General features: G+C 43.1%; 1 protein-coding gene across 1 annotated transcript; it reads right to left on the bottom strand.

Annotated features, from left to right (window-relative positions):
- On the bottom strand, window positions 1–25,198 carry CCDC13 (coiled-coil domain containing 13). The gene is made up of 16 exons (XM_085050120.1): window positions 25,127–25,198; window positions 22,901–23,121; window positions 19,359–19,507; window positions 17,371–17,513; window positions 15,005–15,094; window positions 14,649–14,765; window positions 13,725–13,829; window positions 12,377–12,541; window positions 11,664–11,840; window positions 10,064–10,249; window positions 9,150–9,265; window positions 7,057–7,140; window positions 6,147–6,275; window positions 3,706–3,854; window positions 521–620; window positions 1–310 (listed from the first exon to the last, which is right to left on the bottom strand). The coding sequence occupies exons 2-16, from the start codon at window positions 23,113–23,115 to the stop codon at window positions 166–168; spliced, it is 2,070 nt and encodes a 689-aa protein (XP_084906246.1). The 5' UTR covers window positions 23,116–23,121; window positions 25,127–25,198; the 3' UTR covers window positions 1–165.
- Window positions 25,199–25,495: the final 297 nt, after the last annotated feature.

Here is a 25,495-nt window from a genome sequence, read left to right as displayed (position 1 = left end):
TTCCCTTTTTGTGTTTAATCTCTGCTTCTCATCCTCTCCTGCGAATGCTAAAGAAGGGACACGATCTGAGGCTGCAAAATGACACTGCCACTGCATTCCAACTCCCAGGCACTGTGCCTGGGCTCTGTCCCTGCCCTGCAGCCCAAAGCACTGGGAATATCTTGCTTAACTCTTCTGAATGGCCTGGGAAAAGCTATTCTTTGCCTGCTCCATTGTGTCTTGATACAGTCGAAAATCTTCCTCTCTCTTTCTCACAGTCTCATCCAGAGCAGCTTTCAGAGCTTTGTTCTCATCCAGCTGGATCACAAGCCTGCAAGGAAACAAAAGGAAAAACTTCCCTGTGAGCTGGGGAGCTTCAAAGCAAATGAGAACAGTTGCTTCTGTTCTGGGGAAGAAACACTGAAAGCCAGGAGCTGCGGTGATTTTATGACAGCCGTGAGAAAGGGCAGACTGAGCTCTTGTTCCTCCTCTCCCTGAGGTAGGAAAGAATAATCCCAGCATGGAGAAAGGGAGAACATACCTTGTGCTCAGCTCCTCGACCTGAGCTTCCAGGGGCAGCTGGGACAGGGCTGCAGAGAGTTCTTTCCTGTCATTCATGAGCAAGGAGAGTCTTGACTGGGCTGGAGGTTTAATCACAGAATGCAGTTTTGGTGAAACAAGAAATCAGTTTTGGCAGCACACTGAGTCAGTGTCAAGAAACAGTGAATAAATGCTAAGGAATCTTAAATTAAATCTCTTAAATTCTACTTATATCCATGATGATACTGTAAATATATGACAGATTTTTAGTTTAATTTCCTTCCAGCAGAATGAAAACATGACGAATTTGCATTTCAGGACTAAATATGTCCCTACATATGTAGAGAGGAAAACAATCCAAAATATTTAAGTGACCAAAACAAGAGGTGACAGAAACAGCTGAAGAGCATTATTTTGATGTTAATCTTGTAGTTGTGTTTCAGATTATGACAACTGTTTCCTTCTGAATGTCTCTGATAAATTTTGCACATGGCACCCATTGAAACAACTTTTATAAAGCACTTTGATGCTCAGCATAAACACAGTGTAGCTAAATGTACTTCAAGGTGTACTTCAAACCACAGTTTTAACTCAAGAATGCTTTCCTAAATAAAGATCTACCCAAAACATGCAGCTCTCGTCACCTCAAAAGGACTCAGAAACTTTTTTCAGGGTTATAGAGAAAATATAATTTAAATTTACTACTGGGACTGAGGAAGTAAAACCTGTGACCAGTGAATCCCTCGAGTGGAAGGAGGATCAGAGAAATGTGCAAAGCTATTTGAACATCCACAGCTATTGCAGAGGATGCTGAACTCATCCCAGCACTGAGGGACTGCAGGGTGAACTCTGCTGTGGGTAAAAAGCTGAATCATTTCAATAAATGCAAATGGCCTTTTACAAAATAATTAGCAGCAAACACTACTTACCTGAAGCCAGGTGACATGAGGGAAGGATTTGTGTGGTTCAGCCCAACAGAAATTGTAAAAATCAAAAAACCAGGCACTATGAGACTGAAATTCTAGGCTGGCATTGGGAATCACATCTGTGTTTTGCTCCTGCTGTACACTGCAATTGCTGTCTTGTGCTTGTGTTGTCATGTTGGTACATTTCTGCATCACTTTTCCCAGTTCATATCCCTCATAACATCAAATATCTTCAAATAAGTACATTTGGTATTAAAACACTAAATCCTCCTCGTGCAGAGTATCTGAAAGAACCTGGTTGGAGAGTACTGAACTCTGACAAAAACAAATGAGAAGAAAAGGCTGTATTGTATAACTAAAAATGCTTTTGATCTTGAGGCTGTGCTTTATAGAGCTGAGGAAAACCTGCTGTTACTTACCTGTCCCTCCTCTGGGATTATTCTTTGATAATTTGGAATTTGGATAAAACAGGGAAAAAACCCACAGAAAATGAAAAGCCTGAATAATTTTAAAACACAACTGGGTTGTTTCCAGCTACTTAGCATCATTATCTACTTCCCTTGAATTGAAGAGACCAGAAACACTAGATTAGCAATTAGATCAGCTCTCTCCAATTTTGCACCTTCAGAAAGGAGAATATTATGTTAATTAACAGGTTCTCTAGTCTCTATTTTGTATTCAAGCTTTTCATTTCTTCTTATTTCCTCAACCATTGGCATGAAAGCATTGAGATAACCTCCATGCTCTGCTGAAGAGGTGTATTACAGACTTGGAGACTTGGTTCTCGTGCAAACTCCAGAGAGTTTTGGCACATCACAAAGCTCTCATCAAAGCAGGGTAGTGAAATAGATTGTTACCTACTCATCTCATGGATTTAGAGAGGATTTCTCCTTATTAGTCTTACTGCCAATCCTTTTCTACTTTTGCTTTTAGTCCTTAAGCAGAGGAGATTAATGAACTAAATATTTAGTGAGAAGGAATCTGTCACACTGAGGGGAAGAGCTTCTTCCTCTGGCTGTGAAATGCCAACTACCAGAGGTGAGTTACTACAACTTTACTACAGCACAACAAAACTTTACCAAAATGCTTCAGGACATGGAGAGTTTGTCTCTCTTGGAGTCTGCAAGGGGAATTTTTGATATCAGAACACATCAACACTTCACCAGTTGTATAAAAGTCTGAGCAGTCAGAAATTCAGTTAAATTCTCTACAAGACAGCACCAAAATGCTCCCATTCTATTGGATCTACATTTTTCTGCACTGCTTTTTCTGCTCCCAGGCTCTCAGTTAATACAGGTGAGAGAACTCCAAGAATCAGTGCTCACACAAAAACACATGAGAATGAGTCAGTGTGGGCTGGAGTCCTGTCCAAGGACACAACAATCCTGCTCTAAGGAACAAATCCATGTTTTATGGAGAGGAGTAGGTTTGAAGCACTTATCCAGTCCCCATCCAGGATAAAGGTTCCTCTGAAGGGCTCATCCAAGGTCTCTGAGGAGGCTTGTGGTCCCTCTGGTCACCCTGACTCAGCCTGACACCATCCCAGCATTTGCCAAATTGAAATTCCCCTTCCTGCTGTTCATCTCCTGGCGTGTGAAGTCTTTTTGCTTTATGAAAATACACATAAAAAGGGAAACCACTGGAAAAATTTCCTTAAGAATATGTGCCATTTTATTGGTTTAGACACTTGACAGAATCAGAGTCCTTAAGCAATAAAAGGATCTGATCAGGGAAATAAAAATTTAACATCCGCCATGAATTCTTCTTCCTCTCTAACTATACCAGTGAGGCTTTCATATTTATAGCAGGAGATTATCACGTTCATGGGATAATAAATTACACCAGATCTAATTACTTCATCACCAGCACTAGTTTTTCATAGGCACTGACAGGCCTTAAATTGGGATGCGTCCTTTAATTCTGCTCTTAACCTTCAGCTGAATCCCTCAGGCACCAGTGCAAAGGGAGCTCTGGGCCTGAGGGCAATGCAGAGCAGGGAAAAGCATTTTTCCTGGAGTTATCCCATGGAAACACAATGCAAAAGTCCTGGTGCCACTCAGATCTGTGGGAAAATCCTCTGGAATTAAGAGGGGCCAGGATTTTGCCTGCTGCCTCGCTCCTGGGTGTGAGGAGGTCCCATCACCACGTGCAAGGTCAAGTATTTGGCTGGGCTGGATAGCTGGAGCCCAAATGTTGTCGCTGTCTGTTAAGCACAGAGGTGAAACTGGGGACAGAGTTGTGGCTGAGAGTTTCTCCTCACCTGTCCTGCTGCCCAGGGGAGTGCAGGCTGTGCTGCTCCCTGGATCCACCTGCAGCTCTTCAAGCAGATGTTCCAAAATGTCACTTCGCAACTGCTCTTCCTGAAGCATCTGCTCACCTGCCAGGACTTTGGCACTGCTTTCATCCACCCTGCCAGGCAAAAAAAAAAAAATAAATATAATAAAGGAGTTCAGCTCATTTATGTCATGTCTCTGTTAAATCAGTCTTGGTAACGAATCCTGCTTCTTCCTGCAGAGTTCCCAGCAGAAGGGAAAGAACTTTCCATGCATCCAAAGGCAAAAATTCCCAGTGAAAAATTGTTTCAGATGACATCTTCCCAATATGCAAAAGGAAATTAATTAATGAATACAGTTGGACACAAAGGGTTTGGTAATGGAGATTGCTCAGATCCCTTAATTCTGGCTCTCTGTGTAAATTCACCCCTCAGATGAGTGGGAAAGCTGTGGATTGCTGAGGAGAGATTTTATTACAGGAATAATAAACTGCATTTTTTAAACATTCTGGGAAAGCTTGGAAGGCAAATAGTTTATAAAAACACTGCCTAACATTTCCATCAGTTATCTGAGAGGAAGAAAAGAAACTTGAGGTTGCTTTTAATAAACTTGGCCATTAGACATGACCAGGGATGGGAGAGGGTAGAAAAGAAACTGCTGGTGAAAGCACAAAAGAGCAAATTGCCTCTCTCCATCCTGCATAACCCCTCAGAAAATTACCTACAAAAATCTGATGTGCACCCACAGATGCTGTCAGTGGGGCAGTGACTGACACCAAGTGATTTCAAGGAGTTTAAGGCTGAAAAGAAACCCAGATTGACTCACTGGATTGGACTGAATGAAAAAATTTCCCTTCTGACCCCACGGGTGGAAGCTGATTACTCTCTGAATCAAGAGACTTGATTAGTTTATTTCCCTCCTTGCTGTCATAACTAAAAAAAAAAAAGTATTACAACTATAATAAAATTATATCACAGTCTTAAAAATGTAGCTCAACCTCCTGTAGCAGTGAATTCCCAGGCTGGTGATGTGTTCTGAGACATTTTATTCCTCTCAGTGGTTCTGCATTCACTAAACTTTCATTTGACCCTGGTGTTCCTCTGGCACCCACACTAGACAAAAAGTGGAGGAAAAATGGCAAGATTTGTAGGTTTTTTAAAATTAAATCATCTGCCAATAGGAATAACGAACTAAAATGCTGTAGAAAAATCCCACTCCTAAAAATTCCCAGTGCTCTTCTCTTGATTTAAGCATTATCTGTGTCACCTGAGCTTCCTTACACCCCAGCAGTGGAGGGAAGAGAAGGAAAACCTGATTTTTAATTTTTTTTACATATATTCATGTTGAAATCTGACTGGTGCTATATTACCCTGAGGTCTTCCAAGAGTTATTGCACAGAGTCTCACAAAATTTATGTTACCTGCTTGACAAATGTGTGATAACTGTGGGGCTGCTGAATCATCAGTTTATGGCACATTTTACAAGCAACTGTGCATTTCATTGACTCTGTTTTTCATTATCCCATATTGGTGGTGGCCACACTTCAGTTACCACTCACAGCTCCATCCTCATCTGATTGCACAGCTCTATTAAAGTCACTGGGCTTACAAACATGAAAAAGATTTTTTTTCCCAGCATGTATTTCCAGAATTTAGCTTTAAAAGCACCTTTTCCATGGTTCTAAAGAAAAGAAAAAATTGAATTTTTCTGACTGTGATTAATCAAGCAGGACAGAAGTTACACAAGTGAGAATGATAACTGTGGGAAAATAAAGCAAGTAAGGAAAGAGTGCTTATTGGATTGACAAGCACACAGACAAAAATATGCTTCCAATATTGAAATACATATTTGGGAATCAAGTAACACATACTGGGGAAAAAAACCCAGTAGCTGAAAGGTGTCCAAAAAATTACTTTGCTTTCCCTTCCCTCCTAAAACATAGGAGGGCTTTTAACATCATCTAATATCAAACTGAATCCTAGAAGATAAAATTAAAAAAAAAAAAAATCACTGCTATGCCTCAGCTAAACCAGAATAAATTCATTTAGAAAAGGATACAGTAAAACTTAAAAAGAATGTGAAAAGCTTTGAAAGATAATGTTATAACTATAATTACAGTATTTACTACAGATGAATAATATTGCTGCCTAAATAAGGCCATGCATGTATAAATACAGGAATTCTGGTTTTATCTAGGTGCAGCAAGCTGGAAGATGGCTCCATTTTTTTTGCCTGCCCTTTGTTCTAAAAGAATAATAAAAAGAATGAATCATCAGCCAGGCAGGGAAATTGAGCAGAAAAGAATTGCAAAGCCCCTATTTAAGGCAAGGATCACAGCATGTGATGTACTTCAGTGCACATCCCAGACTCTGTGAAGAGTTCCCTGATGCCAACAGCCCAGCAAGGCTGCCGCTGGGATGAGCTGTACCTTTTCTGCAGCACAGTCACCAGCTCCATGAGCCTCTCCCTCTCCACTTCAGCATCTTCACAGCGAGCCTTGAGCTCTGTGATCTGTGTCAGCAGCACTCTGCAGCTCGGGTTGGCCCTGCCAGCAGAGCTGAGAAAAGCACAAACACACACACAGAGTGGATTTCTCACTTCGTCGGTGAAAGAAATGAAACCAAGGCAGGGTTTGAGCAACATTTCAAATGCACTTGTCTGAAGGTGAAGGCAGAATGCAGAGCCAGGCTTGCTACCTCCCCCCAGCATCAATTTCTGGACTGCAATAAGTAGAACAGAAATAGCTGGATATAAAGTCACAGGGAATTTCATTAGAAAGCTGTTGTCAGGATGCTTCCCCTCCCCATCACCCCTGAAAACAAACTTCCACCTCTGATCAATTCATTATCCATGACTCTCCTCCCACTGCTCCTGCCAAAGTAAAAGAAGATTCTATCTCCCAAGTGCTACACGAAACTATTAAATGCCCTGCTATTGATTTTCTCCCTCTGAAAGGCTTCAGGCAGCACTTGCACAATGGCTCTTCTTGTGTCCAATATGTGATGAAAGGAAGGGGCAGTTTTCCCATGTATCCCATTATTATGTACTTCATTACTTCTCTGACCTCTCTGCATTCAGAAACATCTCCTTTAGAACATAAAAAAAGTAGGAGAAATCTTGGAGGTTGGAAGCAAAAATGGGGGGAAACGGTGTCAAACAAGCAAACAATTACAAAATTAAGAGAGAAATAAGATGTAGAGCCCCTTGGACAGCTTCAGGTAGGAAGGGTGGTGCTGGAAGCTTTCATTACAGAAACAAGGCAGGCAGGACAAGGATTCCCAGCAGCTTGCAGAGCATGGCAGAGCACTTCCCTTGCTGATAATGAAGTTTATACTCACCTTTCAGGTGGGATGTTATCCTTGAGGAAGAAAGGCTCTGTGGCTGCTGACTCCACAAGTGTGTGGCCCATCTTGCACACCGTGCTGGGGGGAGGAAAGCTTTGTTAGGAGCTCCAAACAGGGCAGTCTTCCCACAATTCCAGGCCTTTCCCAAGGTCTGTGTTCTGTAGGGAAGAGCTCCCTCACCTCACACCTTCACCTGCCACTGGGAGAGACAAGCCCAGCTCTCTGCAGTTGGATAGTGTTTGAATGTCACAGGTTTTCATGACAAAGTGAACCCCTGCTCTGTAGCAAAGTGCACAACTTGTACCTCTAAATGTCCTTTAGAAATACATTTTACAGTTTTCTGAAATCTGCTTTGTGAAAACCCTCGGGAAGATCTGTCAGGTTCCCTGTTTTAAGAGGAGGAGCCAGCTGATAACACTGGAGTGTCACTTGCAGCCTGGATGAGTTCTATTTACAATGATATGTGTGTTTGGGACACCCCATTTTGGTGTGTCTGTTTGGGACACTCCATTTTGCTGTGTGTCTGTTTGGGACATCCCTTTTTGCCGTGTGGTTATTTGGGATATCCCATTTTGGTGTGTGTTTGTTTCCTCAATAGGAGTTCAGCTGCCCAAAGGCAAATCCCTGTAGACTTAGCCCATGTTTCCCTTCTTTAGGCTGCAGCTAACAAGAGGATAAAGCCTTAATATTGTGGAAGAAGCAGAGCCTAGAAACACTTCTAGGCTAGGAGTGGTTGATCCTAAAATCAAATTAAGGCTGATGATGACAGCCTTGGCCCAGTCTAAAAATGCAGATTTTTACTCTGCCATCTCCAAGGGGTTTAGCCCCTATTTATAGCAGTTTTCATTTCACCTTTTCCAATAGGAAAAGATGATTCACTACGGTGAAACAGAATTGAGAGTTCATCAGCATGTTAAAGTTAATGGAAGGAGTGAGCCTTGCTGACCAAGTTATTAACAGCTCTCAGAGTTTTCAGGATCATTCATTGCCCACCTGACAAGTCAGCTCTTTCCACGACAGAGCCCTTGGCCCTGTATACAAGCAATAATTTATGCACTGCACTTAGTGGTTTCTACAAAGCCATTACCCAGCCTTGCTTCCTGCTTACTATCAGCAGACATGTGAAAAAAAGGGGTATAAAATGTAGGTTTGCTCCAGGAGAGCACAACAACTTCTGCAGAGTTGGAAGGGGGAGAATAAAAGCAGTCAGAAAGGTGAAGAACTTTCAAATTAAGGATGTTTTAGCTTTAACTCAAAACCACAGAATTCTTCTTAAGTTTTATAGTAATGTTCTGCTTAGACTCAGGGATACTCAGTTGATTTTAAAGCAAAATTTGATGTCTAAATAATGAGGCAAGAAGCTACATAGAAGAGGTCAGTTGCAACTTTAACTTGATGAACAATTTCCTCTCTCCTCATAAGAAGAGTCTCAAATCCTCGCTGTCAATTAGACCATGAACCCTTTAGCAAGAAAACCAGGAGCACTTTAAGAGGAAAGGATATAAACATGGTCCCTTTACACAGCCAGAGTGACCCAGAGTCACATCACTGTAAACAAAAATCAGATTTATTGCTGCACTAAGATTAGTGTAATTTACACAGTCCCCAGCAAGCCTTTAAAAAGGGTGTTTGTTAAGAACAAATGATGTGGTGTGTTTTCAACATTTCTGCATGTAAATCCCACTCAGAGAGTATTTATTGATTTAAATAATGCATCAGTGATTTAATGCTTACCTAAAATGGCACTTTGTATTAATTCCCCAGCCTGCTCATTAGAAGCCCAGTGTCTCATATGGGAAAAGACTCCCAGGCACTTAAGCTGACCACATGAACATTATCTGAGCTGCAGGAGGAGAAATAGCTGCGCTACCAGCATGCCAAATCTAGTCATGTCTGCAAGCCTGCACATCCTTCTGTGCTCCAGGACAAAAGTCCAAGAGATAATGTGATTAGAGATTCCCATGCACTGCAACCAGGCTGCCACAGCTGTTGGCACGAGGCACGTGTGGTTTGATGAAACTCCCTGGGAAAACCAGGCTCTGGGATTGCTCAAACAACTTGAAATATTGACATTCTGGTCTTCTTACCGGGTAGATTGTCTCCTGTCAGGCTCGCTGTTTCCTGACCCCAGAAGTGTTCCTGAGTGCTCAGAGGGCTGGGGATAAGCAGCTCCTGACCCATCCCACGGATCGGCAGATTTCATCTGTTAATGGTGGAGCAGGTTATAAAACCAATTACACAGTTCAAAGGAAAACAGCTGCAGCAATGCCAAATCAGCAGCTTTTGATGATTGCTACAAGCCTGCCAGAACTTTTGATTTACAGACCTCCTCAGAAGCTTTGCTTGAATTTCTATCCATTGCAGGATGAAAACGAAGCAAAAGTCAGTAAAAAGTGCAGTTTCATATGAAATCAGGGTGCACTAATAACCTACAGTGCAGCACCATCACTGCCAGCACAGCCAGTTTGCATCCCTAGCCCAGGTTTTATCCTGGGTTCAATGCTCCAACCCCCATTCCTGAGGTTTTTGGCACATTCACCACCTCACCATAACCCCAGGAGAGTTTTGGATCAATGGCAATGGGATGCCTAAATACTTTTAGCAAATCCTGACAGTGAGACAGCAGTAACTGGGTACTTGCTGATGTTGGTCTGACACATTTGTTTGCTTCCTCCTTCCAGCAGCCATGGATGCTGAGCACTGAGAAGTCCCCAGTGCAGCTCCAAGTCCTGCTGTCACTCAGTGACAGTGCTGACATGGGGCCATGTGTGGATGTGGTTAGTATTTCTGTTTTCTGCTGCTTTAACAGCCTGAAGGTATGAACAAAGGAGCTGAGGAGTTACAAAAGAGAACTCCTGCTTTATCATTCCATCAGGACAGACTGTCAGTAGGACAGGGATTACTGTCTGGAGGCAGCAACCATCTCAGATAGCAAGGAAGTGGAAAAGTAGATCTAAAATGATTACCAAGTGTGCTCCCCTTATTAATTTGTTCTGCCTACCTGCCGTGTGAGTTGCTCAATCCTCTCTTGCAGCATTTTAACCCTTGCTTCTCGTTCAGCCACTGACCCCCTCAGCTGCTCTATCAGGGACTTTTGATCCTGAGTCTCATTGTTCATGGGCCGAAACTCCTCGTCCTGCTTCTGGCTCAGGCTCTTTAAGATCTCCTGCATTTGCTTCTGCTGGTTCTGGTAAAACACAAACAGGTGACATCTTTATTTTGTACACAATGATTATTTTAACCCTCCCAAGACAAATACTCATTTAGGAATGGTAGGGAAAACCCTTGCTCTGCCAAGCCCATTCCTTGGTGGGAGCACACTGGTGTCACTGGTGCCACTCTGGGAATTTGATTTGTCATGTTGACCTGAGCCATGGTCAGATTCAATTTGCTGCCAGCTCTGCTGCTCAGTGTAGCAGAAAACAGAGCAAGAAAGGCTGGCCTTAGACAAAGAAGGGACTTTTTCATAAACTGAATGAAACTCAAGATTTCAATGGGCTTTTTGTGGACTTAGAACATGATCAGATTGTGTGATAGTGATATTAAAGGCTGAGGGTACTATGAGGTGACAGATATGAGGCCAGGCTGCCTCACCAGAGGTTTTGGAGGTTTTTTTTCCCACACTGACAAATCTAATACCTGTGAGGCAGTTTGTTCTGTCAGGCCAACAACCTGCAAGTAAAGTGCTTCTATGATAGATGGGATAAAACAGATTAACCTTCCCAAATAAATTTGCATCTTTGTGTAATAATTTTAGTGGGAATATTCCGAAAAAGTGATAATTGCTCTTTGGCTCCCCTAACCTGCTGGTCAGTACCCATGTTCCCCACAGGGTCTGGTGTAAGAAGGGTGAATGCCAGCTTAGCTAAAACCTACCTACAGCAGCAAGGAAGTCTGAGTGGTTTGAAACTAGTGAGGAGCTGGATCAGGAAAAACAGAATTTACCCTACTAAGAGGTGGCATATTCTCTAATATATTTGCTATTTTAATTGAGGAAGGCTGTTTAGAATCATGGCAGGACCATGACAGCAGCCATTTATTTCTTTCTCAGCATCTTGAGCCTTTGCTAAAACTCTTGGTTTTGAAGAGGCCAAATCCTCTCAGCTCCAGCTCCTGCAAGTGAATGTGCACATGGCTTAGTACTCATCAGCTTGTGTGTTTTGGGTTGTGTAAGAAAACAAATGGAAGTTTTGTTACAAACAAGAGAATTCCTGCAAGACTGCAGGCATTTTAAGGAAAAGAAAAATCTACCAGTGGAGCTGAAAGCAGAACAAAGAATAAAGGCCAGCTCCTTGGGTCAGGACTGAAGCACTTCCTCTAAATATTTCAATCCTTCTGCAAAATGTTTCTTCCAGTCCCCTGCAGCTCAGAGCCACTTGACTGCAACTGTCACACCTGGTGCTGTGTCACAGCCTTTACATGGCCTGATCCAAACTGCAGAGGGACTTCAGCTGACAAGGAAACCTCTGGCTGTCACAGTGGGATTCATCAGCCTCCTCATACCCTAAGGCTGTGTGTGCCATGAAATGACATCATGTTTTATCACCTATGGAAAACAGGGCTGATCTGCAGGGGCTGGGAGCAAAAGCTACAGACTGTACCAGCAAGGTATCTATGAGCTCATCATCGTGTTTCCCTTTCTCCAGCAAGATTCCAATCTGTCCCTTCAGCATCTTCACTTCTCCACACAGCATTTTGTTCCTGGCTTTGGAGGCGTCAAGTTTTTTTTGCAGTTCCTCGTGGCTTTTTTGGAGAGCGTTGTGTTCCCCAGCAAGTTTCTGCAGTGATGCAAAAGGAAACAAATTATAACTTCACCAAGCCCCAGGTGCAGTGGTGAGTAAAAAGAACCACACATTACCTGGTAGAATATAAAAAAAATAGGACTGGCATACTGTATCACCCTTAAGGAAGTAGAAATTATAAAAGCTCCTCCACTCACTGCCTGCTTGCCACATCCAAATGGAGTCTGTGTGCTCAGGGGAATCCAGGCTGATTCTCCACTAGTCTGGATTATGGTTCTCCTTTATTCTGTTCAAATGGAGAAGCCCAGAGCCCTACAGACACAGGAGCTGTGAGGGGATGTCTGTATTTGGAATGAAGAATGCACACCTGGCCAAGGGGTGAGAGGGATGCTACAGAGTTTGGATGCAGCTGTAGCAGGACTTGTCTGTGAAGTGGGGCAGAGCTTCCTGCAGCAGATCAGGTGGGTTTGTGAAATGGTTTTAGGAAGGGTATAACACACCCTGAAGGCAGGACAAGTTATTGCACACTACTCCACAGCCAAACAGGACTCTGTGAGTTCACAGGTTTTTACCTCAAAAGACTCCTTCTTTCCTTTTTCCAAGGTATGAATCTTCAGCAAGTTCTTCTCTTGGAATGACAACTTCCTTGAATCAGGAGATGACAGCAATTCCTCATCCATCTCAAACAGTGAAGTTCTGATCTTCTTCTGACTCAGCTTGTGCTCCAGCTCTCGAACCTATGGCACAAAAATGGCAACTCACCCAGAGTTTTACCAGGGTTACAGTGGTCCAGCATCAAAGAGGACACAGCCAAAGGCAGCTCAGATAATTTCTTGATATTATCATGGTTAACTAACACAGAGCAGTGTCTGGTCTTTCAAATTTAAATTTAGCTGCTAATAAACATGCAGATTTTAGGGCATCTGTGCAGGAAGGAGATTTGGCACCAGGGAGATCTGTGCCTTAGTGGAGCCACATGTGGAGGCCAGGCAGAAACTCCAGAGCATTGGAACTGCTGCTCTGTGAAGCCAAGTGAACTCAGCTTGCCAACTACTCACTGGAGGCTGCTTTCATAGTCAGTAGAAGGAATGGGAACTGCTCAGCTCCTCTGCCCTGTTCAGGAGGAACCTGCCTCACTTTTGAACCAGTGACTGGATTTACAAGATCCCCACCGACTACAGAAGGGGCCTGAGGAGTGTGGCTCAGAGAGAAATCTCTCCATCACAGCAGAGAACAGTAGGCACAGTGTTCAGATGAACCCCAGTCAGGGGGTGTAACTGAAGGAAAAGGAATTTACTGAAGGGAAAGCAGAGGTTAATAATCTCAGTCAATCAGAGTGCAAAAAAATCCCAGTTTGATGGTGTATAATTAAACAGCAGAAAAATAGGAAAATTATGTGTCAAATTGCCTGAGAGAAGTTTTATTTAGATGCAGACAAAACTGCCCCCCTGCCTCCTGCTGACATTTCAGCTAAACTCTGCCCTTTAGAAGACTCAAGAGTTAAAGATTTTGCTGGAGCTCCCAAGGGAAGAACTTGAAAATCTTATCTGGCCTCAATTCTTCCCATCTGACTTCGAGCACAGAACAAAGGTGTCTAAGTCAGAGCACAGACACTGACAGGGCTCCTTCTGTTCTCAGCAGAGAGAGACACCTTCAAAACACCCTGGGACTTGAACTAGGCTGCCACAGCTCTCCAAGGTCACTGAACTCCTTCCTTTGACACAGATGTGAAAGATTCCCCGCAGAAACACCAAAGCTTGCAGTGCTCCAACAGAGACATTAACATGGTCTGCACACATCAACACAGAGATGTTAAGAATTAATGAAGAACTAACAGTATTTTTACCTTAAATTGAGGTGATATCTATATTTAGAAAGAGAATTCCAGCTGAAATGGTACCATGCAGGGTCGTAACTCACCTTGCTTTGGAGAACAATAATTTGCTGAGCTCGTCCACGCCAGCTGCCAGAATTGGTCATGAGACTTTGAATATTCACATCTTCCCCAACTTCATTGGCTAAAAGCTGGGAAAAAGGGATTAACATCAACAATAAGGCTTAAATACATGTGTTGGGGAGGGGTGGAAAAGCAGCTCTCTGTGACAGGGAACACAGGCAGTTTTTCAATATACACAATTATTTTTGATATAATGAATATTTAACCATAACTAACCAGGAAGAGTAGAGATATTGTTTTCATACACACCAGGAACTGAGCCAATCTCCCCTGCTCAATTCTGACACAGCTAAACTTAGTATGAAGAGCGTTTAAATTATTTATAAAAAGGTCAGCAGAGTTCTATTTTTAGGACCATATTCTCTACTCTGATCTGCATTGCAGGTCTCCTACACAAATTTGGGAAACCAAAGGAATCAGAGCATATAGTAACACTTAAATCCACCATGAATCAGAGGAAAAGGTTATTGTGGATGTCACTCCAACAAGCTCTTTAAACACATGCTTTAGTTCAAGCGTGGTCTTTAATCCCACTGATTCCCATGGGGCTGAAACCTATATTAAAAGTAAATATATAATTAAATGTATGGGAAAAGAGGAAAGAACCTGGATATATGTCACAAACAGTTCTGCTGATGTGGGATTTTAAAACTTTAAAGGATTTGTGTCCATTGTACAATGGAAATGCTGGACACAGTGGGGGCAGAGCATGAGATCCATGTGTGTCCATAGGCAACATTCCAATGCAGCCCCTGCACTCGTGTCTTCCTTGCCTCCCTGCTCCACTGGAATAGCTCATGGGGGCCAACCAAAGGCCAAAACCCCTCCAATTTCCCAACAACCTCCTGCAGGGGATCTCAGCCCCGCAGTGTGTCCTGCAGTGGTACCTTTTGGGTCATCTTCAGTTCCTGTTTCACAGACTGGAGCTGGTTCCGATGTTCTGTCACTCTTAAGTTGGCTGCATTCAGTTTTTCCTGCAATGCTTTCACCTCTGGACTTTCAGCCTTTGGGGAGAAGAATGTACTTGGTGAGAACAGAATCCTCAGGGAAAAAAACTGAAGTGATTAAGATCCACAGGGACCACAGAATTTCTTTTTCTAATTTTTGGGGTATAGAGGAGGTGCAGAGGAATGTGATGCCAAAATTAATGACAATGATACATCCTTGTCATCAGGAAAGAATTGCACAAAGGAGAGAGCTGGGTATCAGCTTCTGATTTCCTCAATAGGATCCCAATTCCTACCAAGTTTCCTTCCAGCATTTTCAGAGCTGATTCCTTGATTCCTGCAGCATCACCACCAAGGGAATGGATTTTTTCTGCAGCTGCTTGGAGCTGGAAAAGAACCCCACAGTTATTGTAGAATGGATACAGAGAACAGCATCCCTCCATGGCATATTAATCGGCAAAAAAGTATAACTTGGATGTTTATTTACTCTAAAAAAAACCCTTAATTTTCCCTTGTTTTTAAACACAATCAGTAGGAAGGTGGATTTTTTTTTCTTCCCAAAAATTCATGTGTTATTTTACTGTGGAATAACTTCAGAAGATGTCTCTGACTTGCTGAGATGGGATCAGATGTAATGTATGGAGACCTCTGAGGCATTTCATCACCAAAATTACCTAAAATTAATGTTTATATACAGAGATGTAAATCCTGTTCAGCCCTGTATATTTCATAAAAAGCAAATAATTCTACTCACTAGAGGAATATGAAAGGAGAAATTACTACCTGATGCCCTAAAAATGAGATTTAATGGTGTCAAGGCTCTTTTTCTTTAGCTGGTAGTTCTAAAATAGCATTTTTTTAACCCATATTAGATAAAAACTCTGTCTCCTCTTGCTTGCCACAGCAAAGGAAGTCACACACACAACCCCTCCTGCTCTGAACCACACCCTATGTTGCTGTTGCAAAGATTCTAAATGGATTTGAGTGCAAGAGTTTGGGGTTGGAAACTCCAGGAAGTGTTGCTTTAAAGGCTTGGGACTTCATTCTTGGAGGTGGGTGGAAAATCTTGATTATTTCCCTGAATTAAATAAGGCTCTAAGGAAGAGTTCCTTCACTAAAGGGGCATCTGGGGAAAAACTGCAACTCAGAGCCAGCTCTAATTTCACCTCTTTTTTGGGTTAGGGCCACTGTTTCTACCCAGTTCATAAAGTTCTGTAGTCAATGCAGTGAGAATGAGGAATTTCAGCTGGAGTTGGCAGCTGCTGGCTCAGGTTCTGAGGGAGTTTTCTGCAAACATCCCTTTGCTTCCATGGACCACCCTTTGCCAAGTGATTGTTCAGTGGCCACAGCTTCCATTCTGTTTCCATTCTGGGGAACATAATGTTAAAACACTTATGATTTGCAGATTTGTCAGTTTTCATGCTAACAAAGAGCTATAAATATGTAAAATAAGTGTTTTCTATCTATCACTCAATATTTTTGATAGGTACCTCTTAGTGTCAGATATTGCTTTAATTTTACACATCATTTACATCTTCATCTTCTTCCTGAAATGGCTGTGGTCCTTTCTTTTTTGGTCAAAATCTGAGAATATTTCAACTTTCTGTTTGAATAATGGTCATTACACTTGTGCAGTAGGGGAATAGAACCAAGTTGATTTTTTTTCTTAAATTATTCATAAATTGCTCCACTACTTGTATGATTTTATAGGTCCCAAACTACACCTGATACTTCTTTGCCAACCTGCCAACTGTTTGACAAGACCCCTCTGACCAGAATAGTGTGGATTTATGCAGGAGTTATCCAAAATTTAATTTAATCTATGACTTCTTGATCTTTCAGGTAGCTGGGGTACAATTCAGGTAGATGCATGACTCATGATAATAAGTGATGGTGAAAGACTGAGTCAAAATGCATCTGTCAGCATTATTGATTCATTTAACTGATGTCTTCTAAGTAAGCAAAGTTCAGGCAGAAATAAAAATTAATTTAAAAAATCACCAATACTGTGTAAGGAAGAGGAGCAGTTGCCAAAGGACAAAGCAAACATTGACATCAGGACCTCTCATTTTCAATTCAGCAGCCACCTGAGTAAAATTACTTCTGTGAAAGGTTGGCACATATCAAAAAGTCATAGTAAACCAGAAAATTTAATCTGCCTGAGTGAAGATTTGCTGTCTTATATGATATAGTTCAGTGTTGTCTCAGTTCTGTAAGTGCTTATTCCAGAAAACAGCTTTTATTTTGGAGATGACAAAAGCTTAGAAGAATAAAGAACTAATTACTGACTGGTATTAACAAGGTGGGAATGTAAGACATAAAGGAATGGAATTTTCTCCTCCTCACAAAAAATAAATTATCAGAAAAATATCATTGCCAGACTGGTAGAAAAATGTCTGTGCTTCTGTAAGTGGATACTCTAATTGCTGTATAATAAGTCCTTGGCTCATTATAACTTGGGGATATCCTTTCTTAGCTCCTCCTGTCTGCAGAGGTGAAACAGCTGAGGGAACACATCATGGGCAGAAATAACCACAACCCAAAGCAAACACGGATTTAAGAGCAAATTCAGCACGAGAACATGAATCAAACTCATTTTCTATCCCAAAAGCTGCATCTCCATGTTTTAGGATGCAAAAGGAGAACAAGAAAAATGCCTCACTTCTCTCTCCAGCTCCTTGACTTTGTGGTTCAGTTGCTTCACTCTGGCTCTCTCACTCTCAGCCTCAGCAGTTATCTCACGGTTCTTTTTGGCCAACTCAACTATTTTAGTGGCTGACACATCTCCAGCTAAGCCAGACGTCCCTGCAAAGGACACATAAAAGCAGAGGACACATCTTACAGGCAGGATTCAGAACAGATGATGCTTTTGTTCTCTGTCACAATGTACTTTTATTGTCCCATCCGTTCCTCTCAGAGCTGTGCCAGGCACTTAAATGAACAAGTGAGGGAAGAGATGTCAGAGGTGCCAGCTGGATGGGTTGGTCCTTTGATTCAGCAGCTCACCATGGCCACATTTCACACTCCAGCCACAGCTATGTGTCACAAGGCCACAACAGTGGATGTAGCAACATTATTACCTGGAGGGGGCAGAGGTGCTTCCTGCTCGCTGCTGGGAAGGATAGTTAGGAATAGGATTTTTTGGCACATCACAGAAAAAGACAACACTCTGCTTTGCCTGGTTGTTTACTACTGTAGGAGTTGTTGGAACAGAGGTGTGAACATTTCTAGACATCTGTCTCAAAGGTCAGGCACAATATTACAGTTGGGTCCTGGACAAGGTCCAGGAAATTTCATTGTGCCTATTTATAACTCCCCTGGGATTATCTAGGGAGCTTTACTGTATGATTCTTTTAATTGCTTTTTTAAGCAGCCACGTCACTGGCTCCCTCATCAGGGAGGGTTTGATCAGTGCCACAAACAAAGCAAACCCCAGGCCTGGCTGTTGTGTCACCTGGCTCTGCTTAACGTCACCCAGGTGAAGGAAAGCTTTTGTACAACTTCCAGATCAATATCCTGGCAAACAGTGTCCACAGAAACCTCCAGCTCAGCAGTGAACATGAGTCTGCAACAGCAAACCCTCGGTGGGGGTGTGAAGGCTGCACTTGGCTGCTGTTGCTCCTCTTAACTCTTTCATCTTCCTTCAGTGCTCTGCAGTGATGACTTTTCTCTGATACTCAAGAACTGGGGTGAGATGAGGAGTGACAGATCACTCACAAGTGAATGCTGAGTCCAGTGTAATCCCAGAGACATTAATGGGGCTGCAGAGAATACAGCTGAGAACAGAATATGAACCTACACCACTATTTAAAAACCTTGTGGAGAACATAAATGTATTGCTTTAAAAGCATTTATTTTAAGAGCATTTAAAATGCTTTTTAAAAAGCAATTAAAACCAATTTATTATTTTTAACAGCATTTGCACTCTTCTTTTTCCTTCATGTGGTTTGTGTTTCCCCTCCCACCCAGAAGCTACTTTTCCCTCAGTTTTCAGGATAAATAATGGCTGCTGAGTACCACAGTAAATACTAAACTTACCAAAGCCAGGCTGGTGCTTCCATATTAAATTGATGGTCTCCAAATTCATTGCACACACTCAACCAAAGCTTTTCATTCCCAAGCAATGTAGGGGAATTCAATTGCCACAATGCAGACAGGGAAGACAGAGGTAAGGGATTGCCATTAGCACATCTGGCTCCTGGTCCTGACCAGGAGGAGCTTATCCCTTCTCCTACAGACAAACTACAGCTGGATTTTAAGAATTAAGGTGTAATTAAACATTATTTAGTTCTGTTTGTTGCTGGTTTCCCCCTTCCCTTCAAGCCCGGTCCTCACTGCTGTCCTGACCAACAGTGGCACCCAGTGGAGGAGGTGCAGCCTGCACAGTTCAGTTTTCAGAGAATACCCAAGTCACTTCAGAAACTGGATTTTGCATTCATCCAGCATCCTGCTTGTGCCATGTTGAGGCAGGCAAAAAGGAGCCTGAATAAGGAATTTTACTTTACATACCAGAGAAAGCTGCAGCACAGCTCTGGCATTAGCAGAAAGTTTTCCAAAATACGATTTCTATGAAACATTATTTTTTGGATAATTTTTTGTCATCAGCATCAAGCAAACAACATGGTGAGAACACAAATTCGCTGTGTTTACCTGACAGAGCCAACTCGTCCTCCTGCACTCTTTTCTGGAGCTGCTTTATTTCAAAATCTTTCTCTGACACCAGTTTGTAGAGCCTGCAGTTCTCATCCCGGAACTCTCGGAGCTGATCCTTCAGCTGCTCATTCTCAGCCTCAAGGGAACTGGGGAAAAAATAAACCATAATGGCAAATAATGTACAAATAGATAATCCTAGAAATCAAATAATTGAAACAACGGCATGATGGATTGGATGATCTTACCAGGAGGGAGTTTACTGAATTAAATAGAATATCCTAAACCTCAGATGAGAACACAAGGTGATTATCTGATCTATTCAGGTAACTTCTTTTAAAAAAAATCTGCCCTTTTTTGAGCTGTCTGGGGCAAAACATCACAGAACAGGTGTATTTCAGCACTCTTGAGGTTACCAAATAGTGTCACCTCACTCAGTCTTACCTGGTTCTTCACAGGAAATCAGGCAGCAACCAGCATGGGGGACATTCAGGCTTTATATTCTGTACTCAGCAAAGCCAAGAGAAGCCAACAGAGCATCGACTACAAAGCTGCCCCTGGGGTCCTTTAAAAATGAATGTTTTAGAGCAATTTATAAAAGACCAATTTCCTGTCTCCTCAGCTGATTCTCTGGGAACCCCGTGAGCACGGACTGACATCAGTTTGTACTGTTAATGGTGCCTTTTGGAATTCATTTAGAAGCAGAGAATCTCAAAAAAAGCGCCCTAAGAATGGGAAGAAATAGCCTTGCTTCTCCTATTCTTCAGTACATTTAAAGGTTTCATGTCCCTAAGACTTTCAGAGAATTAATAACTTTATTCTCTTTGCTGTCCTCACATGATGGGTCCTCCAAATACAAAATCCAGGAGCTGTGGCCTCAGGGGCTCAATTCAATCGTGAGAATTTAGAATTGTCTGAGCTCCCTGACACAGGATCCTTCAGAAAACTTGGGAATTAATACAATTACCAGGCGCCATTTGGGCTGCCCACCTGACCCCCAGCTGCTGCTGGTGGAAGATGCAGGTCTCCTGTGCCCTGTGATTCCCATGTGGAAGTTCCTGATACCCTACAGCATCTCAGGTATCATCAGACACCAAAATCAGCTGCATTCATTGACTCCTAGATTCTTATTACCTACAGGGTAACCCTAAATGTTTACATTTTGGAGACTTGATTTGGATAAAGCCAAGTTGTTACAGACACAACCACAGCCAAGTCAGGTATCTCAATAATCATCTCAATATATTTTATTCCAAAGTTTTAGCACCCACTGGACCTGAGAGCTTTAAAATGCACCTTCCATCTGCCCATGTCACAATAAATGACCCCTTAAAGCACTGGCATAAACAGCACAGCTAGTGTAGGAGAGGATTCACAATCCATAATTAAGAAATGCACTTCTGTTTCAAAGCTGCAAATCAAAGGGAGATCAAAGGCAACTGTTTACAAAGGAGAAGAAAGCAAGGAGCAATGAGAGCAGAGGAGAGGCAGAACTGAGTTATTCCCACGTGAACCACTCAGAGAAGAGAGTAATAAAATCCAGATCCAATTAGAGACACTTGAACCAAAACATTTTGAACAGTTGGGGGATTAACATGAAGAAAGGACTCTAAGCTGCTCTTAACACACCTGATCAGTGAAGTCTTCTCAGAGGTGGAGTCCAAGTCTTGAGAAAAAGCACTTAAAGGAAATCCCAATAGCACAGAGCTGGAATCTCCTCTGAGGAACTTCTCACCCCATCCCAGTGTGACTCTCCCTGTTCCAGAGCTAGCAGGTTCCACCCAATTGCCTCAGCTACAGAAAATCAGCCAAAAGAAACAAGCTCCAGAAGGTGCCCCTTTTCACTGTAGTTCAAGGAATCAGAGCCAGGTGAAGGTTATGAGCAGGGCTCTGCCTGGAATTCAGGTAATTTCCTAACCTATACGCCCTGTTCAAGCCAAAAAAAGAAGTAAGGAATTTAACTTTTGTCAAATTGTGTCTTTTCCAACTCTTCTTACAAATTCTCCACGTGATGGGGGAGTCACTTAAATACATTCAAATACACCAAACGGGGAAGGGAGAATAAAGTTAAAGAACACAACAGAGAGGCAGAAATATCAGCTAAACACTTGCCTAAACAAGATTTGGGAGTAGGATGGGAGGAAGGAAAAAAGAATTCTCAAGGCTCGGAGGAAGGAGGACTTCTGAGAGGAGAATGTTTTCCAAGTGCTGCTATAAACAACAGTGACAAGCTGAAATCACTGCCACTGCAGGCCATATGGAGTCCTGTGATCCTGGAACAATCCTCTGATGTGTTGTCATGGGAATACTGCAGAGTACATCCTGGTGAATCCCTTCCAGAAACAATTCCTGCCTGGATTTGATACTCACAGCCACTGTTCTGCTGAATGCGGAACAAGCGCAGGACAATCCAGATAAATCTGCTACACCTGTCATGTCAAATGGGGACTTTTGGCACTCAGTGACACACAAACAGAGGTAAATAAAAACCTCTGGGATTACTCAAGCCTAAACTACTGAACTCTAAAGAGCAGAGAACTGCTGGGACTCTCCTGTACTCTGCACACTGATGAACATGATGATGAACCACATCATGATGAACCACAGGAGCACCTAAACCCCTCTCCTCCACCAGACAAACACCTGAACTGTGGCAATCAGCCTTCCAGAAATTAAAAAAAAAAAAAATCAGATCTCCATCATAATCTTCTATAGATTATCAGGACAAGATGCTGAAGGGCTGACAGCTGGTAGAGGTTGGACCAGGAGCTTAACTTGGCAAATCAGACAGCTCTGGTGAAGGAATTTCTTCACCTGGCTTCCCCACTACCACAGAGAAAATCCCTGAACAGCCAGCACTGCAGACATCTTTGGGGTGTGTCCAATTTCAGACCCATTCTAGTTAGGAAAAGAAGTATTAATTAGGTTAGAAGGAAAGGCTGACCATATCCTGGGAGGAGAAGAAATTATCTGAGCTGGTGCTTCAAATCTCTGCTCCAGTAAGTTATGTACTCAGCTCAAAAAAACCCCAAGATGAAGGCAGATATATATCAAAATGCCCAAAGTCCTGGTAATCTTGTGATCCACTAAATCAGGAAATATTTCCAAGAAAGCCCAGGGAACACTTCACTGCACTGCAGGCCTGTGGCTTGCTCCCATTAGCTGCTTTGTCTGTATTCATCTTTGGAAATTATTAACGTAGGGAACCTGCTTGCTTAGGGCGAGGCAGGAACGAACCAACAGTTCAGAGGATGCCAATGATCCCATAAGGCTGGATTTTGCCAGATGATACCTGGCTGCCCCTCACATGTCACCCTAAACCCTTCTGTCCTTGCTCTTTTCATTAGTGAAACACTGATAACAAAGAGCACGGCACAATGCCCTGAGGATAATTAGGAACAGGGAGAATCTCCTCAGGTTAATGAAAGCCCTGTGTGAAGACAGAAAGTGTCCTGACACCTTAATAATATTGAGTTTTATGAGATCACAAGCAAACCATACTTCAGTGACTTCCCGAAGGAATGGTGCTGCCACACCTTTACCTTTTGCTGGCCTCTTCATTTACATGAGGTCCTGTTTTCAACAGATTTAGATCATCCAGGGCTGTTAAAGGCTCCCTTGTGCTGCCAGAATCCTTCTTACTGTTCTGCTTTTCCTTCTTCCTCTCCATCACATTTTGCAGCCGCTTTCGCTGTTGCTCCTGATAAGCCTTAAACTGGCTTTTAACATCTTCGTTCACTTTCACGTCTGACTCCATTGTTTACTAAAAGCATAACAAGAGGAAAATAAAAAGTGACAGAGAGCAGAGATCAGCAGTGCTTTGGAAAACATCCCCTTCTGGCAGCTGCTCTGCAGCTTTTCCTCCCTGACCTCTGCTCAGTCTCCCACCACCTCCTCCTCCTCCTCCTTTCCAGCCCCTAGCCTTGCTTCAAGCGCCTTTTTCCATAAATGGCTTTTAAACAGCCCTTAAAAAAACCTTGTCAGGTCTTTTTCACTCCAGAATTCAAAAAGCAACCTTTCCAAATGTTCTCAAACAGATCTGTTTAAATAAACATTTTAACAGAGGAGCAGGCTGGGGCCAAATCCAAGTAAATGTGGCAGCCACTGGCTAAAGGGAGCAGGGATTGTTTGGGACCATCCAGCCTCCCTGCCCACATTCAGGAAAGGTGCAAATCCCCCCATTTTTGGGTTAATGTGGGACTGACAGGGGAGGAAAGACTTCTGTTTATCCTTATGCTCCCTTTGGGCAAGACAAGAGCGTGACTTACACCTTTCCTCCGGATTTCTAATCACTGAATGATAATTAAACAACTAAATATTAATATATTAGTTATTAAGTATATTTAATTATATGTATATAAATATACATCCATAGATATTATTCCACATAAATACTGCTACCCAAAGCTTTCCTTAGGATGACAAAAGACAACCAGTTTTCTGATATATTCCAGCCCCCTTCTCCTTCTGTTTGACATTTATTGTCAGCAAAAAAACCCCACTGCACCTTTGGTCTAGGAAAACCAATCCATAAATACCTCCAAAGGCACACCCTGCACTGAGTAATTAACACAGGCCCTTTCTCACACTGAAGGAAATCCAATTATCCTGATTAATGCAACAAAATGCAGCGTGTCCCTTTGTGTACCTTATGGGCAGAGACTCACCTGGACAAGGTGCACTGAGGATTGACAAGTGCAAAGGGCAGAGTTTGGTGCCTCTGCACAGCTCACAGGGCATGAGGGATCAAAGAATTACTGAATCATTAGGCTTGGGAAATTCATTTTGATTGATTAAAGTTGCTTCTGTGATTTGGAAAAAGCTTCTAGAGATAAGGAGTCCATTCACTTAAGGAAACTGCATATGAAATTTAGACAGCCTTTCTGGGTTCAGTGACCTTTGGGTCGATAACTAAATTTAGATTGGATCTCTCTAAATTTGGTAGATTTAGCCACTGACCTTAAAGATGGCAAAGATAAGCAAGAACATCTTCAAGCAACAGTTGTCTCTGTTCTGAAAATATCCTAGAATTCTTAGTAGAGTAGCCATTTTAAGCCTTAAATCACCTTTCTAATTTTTCTCAGACTTTTCTTTACTTGCACTGTGTCACTGATTAATTTATTATTTTATAATTTACTATTTATTTACTCATCTCTGGGCCAGAAGCGTGCACAGTACTCAAGGTGCAGCTCCATCACACAATGCTACAATGGAAAAACCCTCTAAGATCCTCGAGTCCAACCTTTAACCCAGCACTGCCACCAAGCCATGTCCCCAAGTGCCACATCCACGGGTTTTTTTGACAATTCCAGGGATGGTGATTCCAATACTTCCCTGGGCAGTATCTTCCAATGCCTGACCATCCTTTTGGTGAAGAAATATTCCTGAATATCTCATCTAAACCAAGGCTGGAGGTTTAGATGCCCTCCTTGCCTGGAGGGCTCCACGGCAAGGTTACCTGGCGCAGGTGAACTCATCCAGGTGAGTTTGGAAAGTCTGGAGACTTTCTGGAAACTCCAGACCCTGCCCGGCCAGCCCCTTCCAGCGCTCTGCCGCCCGCAGCGGAAAGAATCTCTTGCTCGCTTTGAGGCGGAACTTTTTATGTTTCCGTTTATAAATGATAATCGCAAACCTGTGTTTGTCATCCTCCCGCTACGCCCTGGGAGCTGCCAGGACCTGCCAGGTCCTGGCAGCGCCGCGCTGTTTCCCCCCCCCGATCCCCATCCCGGAGCCTCCTGCCCGCGTTTCCCGCACCCTTCCCGGCCTACCCGCGGGCAGCGGGATGGTGTCCCCGGCTGTCGCTGTCCCCTCCTGGGCCCCGGTTCCCGCTGCGGGCCTCGCTGCCCGCTCCGGTCCCGGCCCGACGCGGTGCCCATGGCAACGGCAGCGCGCGCCTTCCCCTCAGCGCAGCCGCCATGATGGCTCCCGCGCCCCCTTTCTCTAGCCATCGCCAGCCCCGCATCGCCATTCCCGCTGTTCCCAATGCCTGCCCTCGGGCACACGGCAAAGGGCACTGCTCACAGAATCACCGAGCCCAACCCATGCCCTAACACACCTCAACGAAACCACGGCACTGAGTGCCACATCCAGCCTTTTTTTAAACACAGCCAGGGACGGTGACTCCGCCAGCTGCCTGG

This window comes from Lichenostomus cassidix, chromosome 2 (assembly GCF_008360975.1).
Source record: "Lichenostomus cassidix isolate B80296 chromosome 2, HeHo_3.0, whole genome shotgun sequence".
In the NCBI taxonomy this organism is placed as follows: Eukaryota; Metazoa; Chordata; class Aves; order Passeriformes; family Meliphagidae; genus Lichenostomus; species Lichenostomus cassidix.
Note: the sequence above shows the minus strand (reverse complement) of the source record. Positions and strands in the feature narration are given on the sequence as shown.

Excerpts from the sequence above, each read along its gene's own strand:
- CCDC13 (XM_085050120.1), bottom strand. The coding sequence starts at position 23,115 with ATGGAGTCAGACGTGAAAGTGAACGAAGATGTTAAAAGCCAGTTTAAG. Across the intron at positions 12,542-13,724 it reads TTATTGTTCTCCAAAGCAAG|GTTCGAGAGCTGGAGCACAA; the intron begins GTGAGTTACGAC and ends TTTGTGCCATAG. Across the intron at positions 3,855-6,146 it reads GTGACTGTGCTGCAGAAAAG|GGTGGATGAAAGCAGTGCCA; the intron begins GTACAGCTCATC and ends TTTGCCTGGCAG.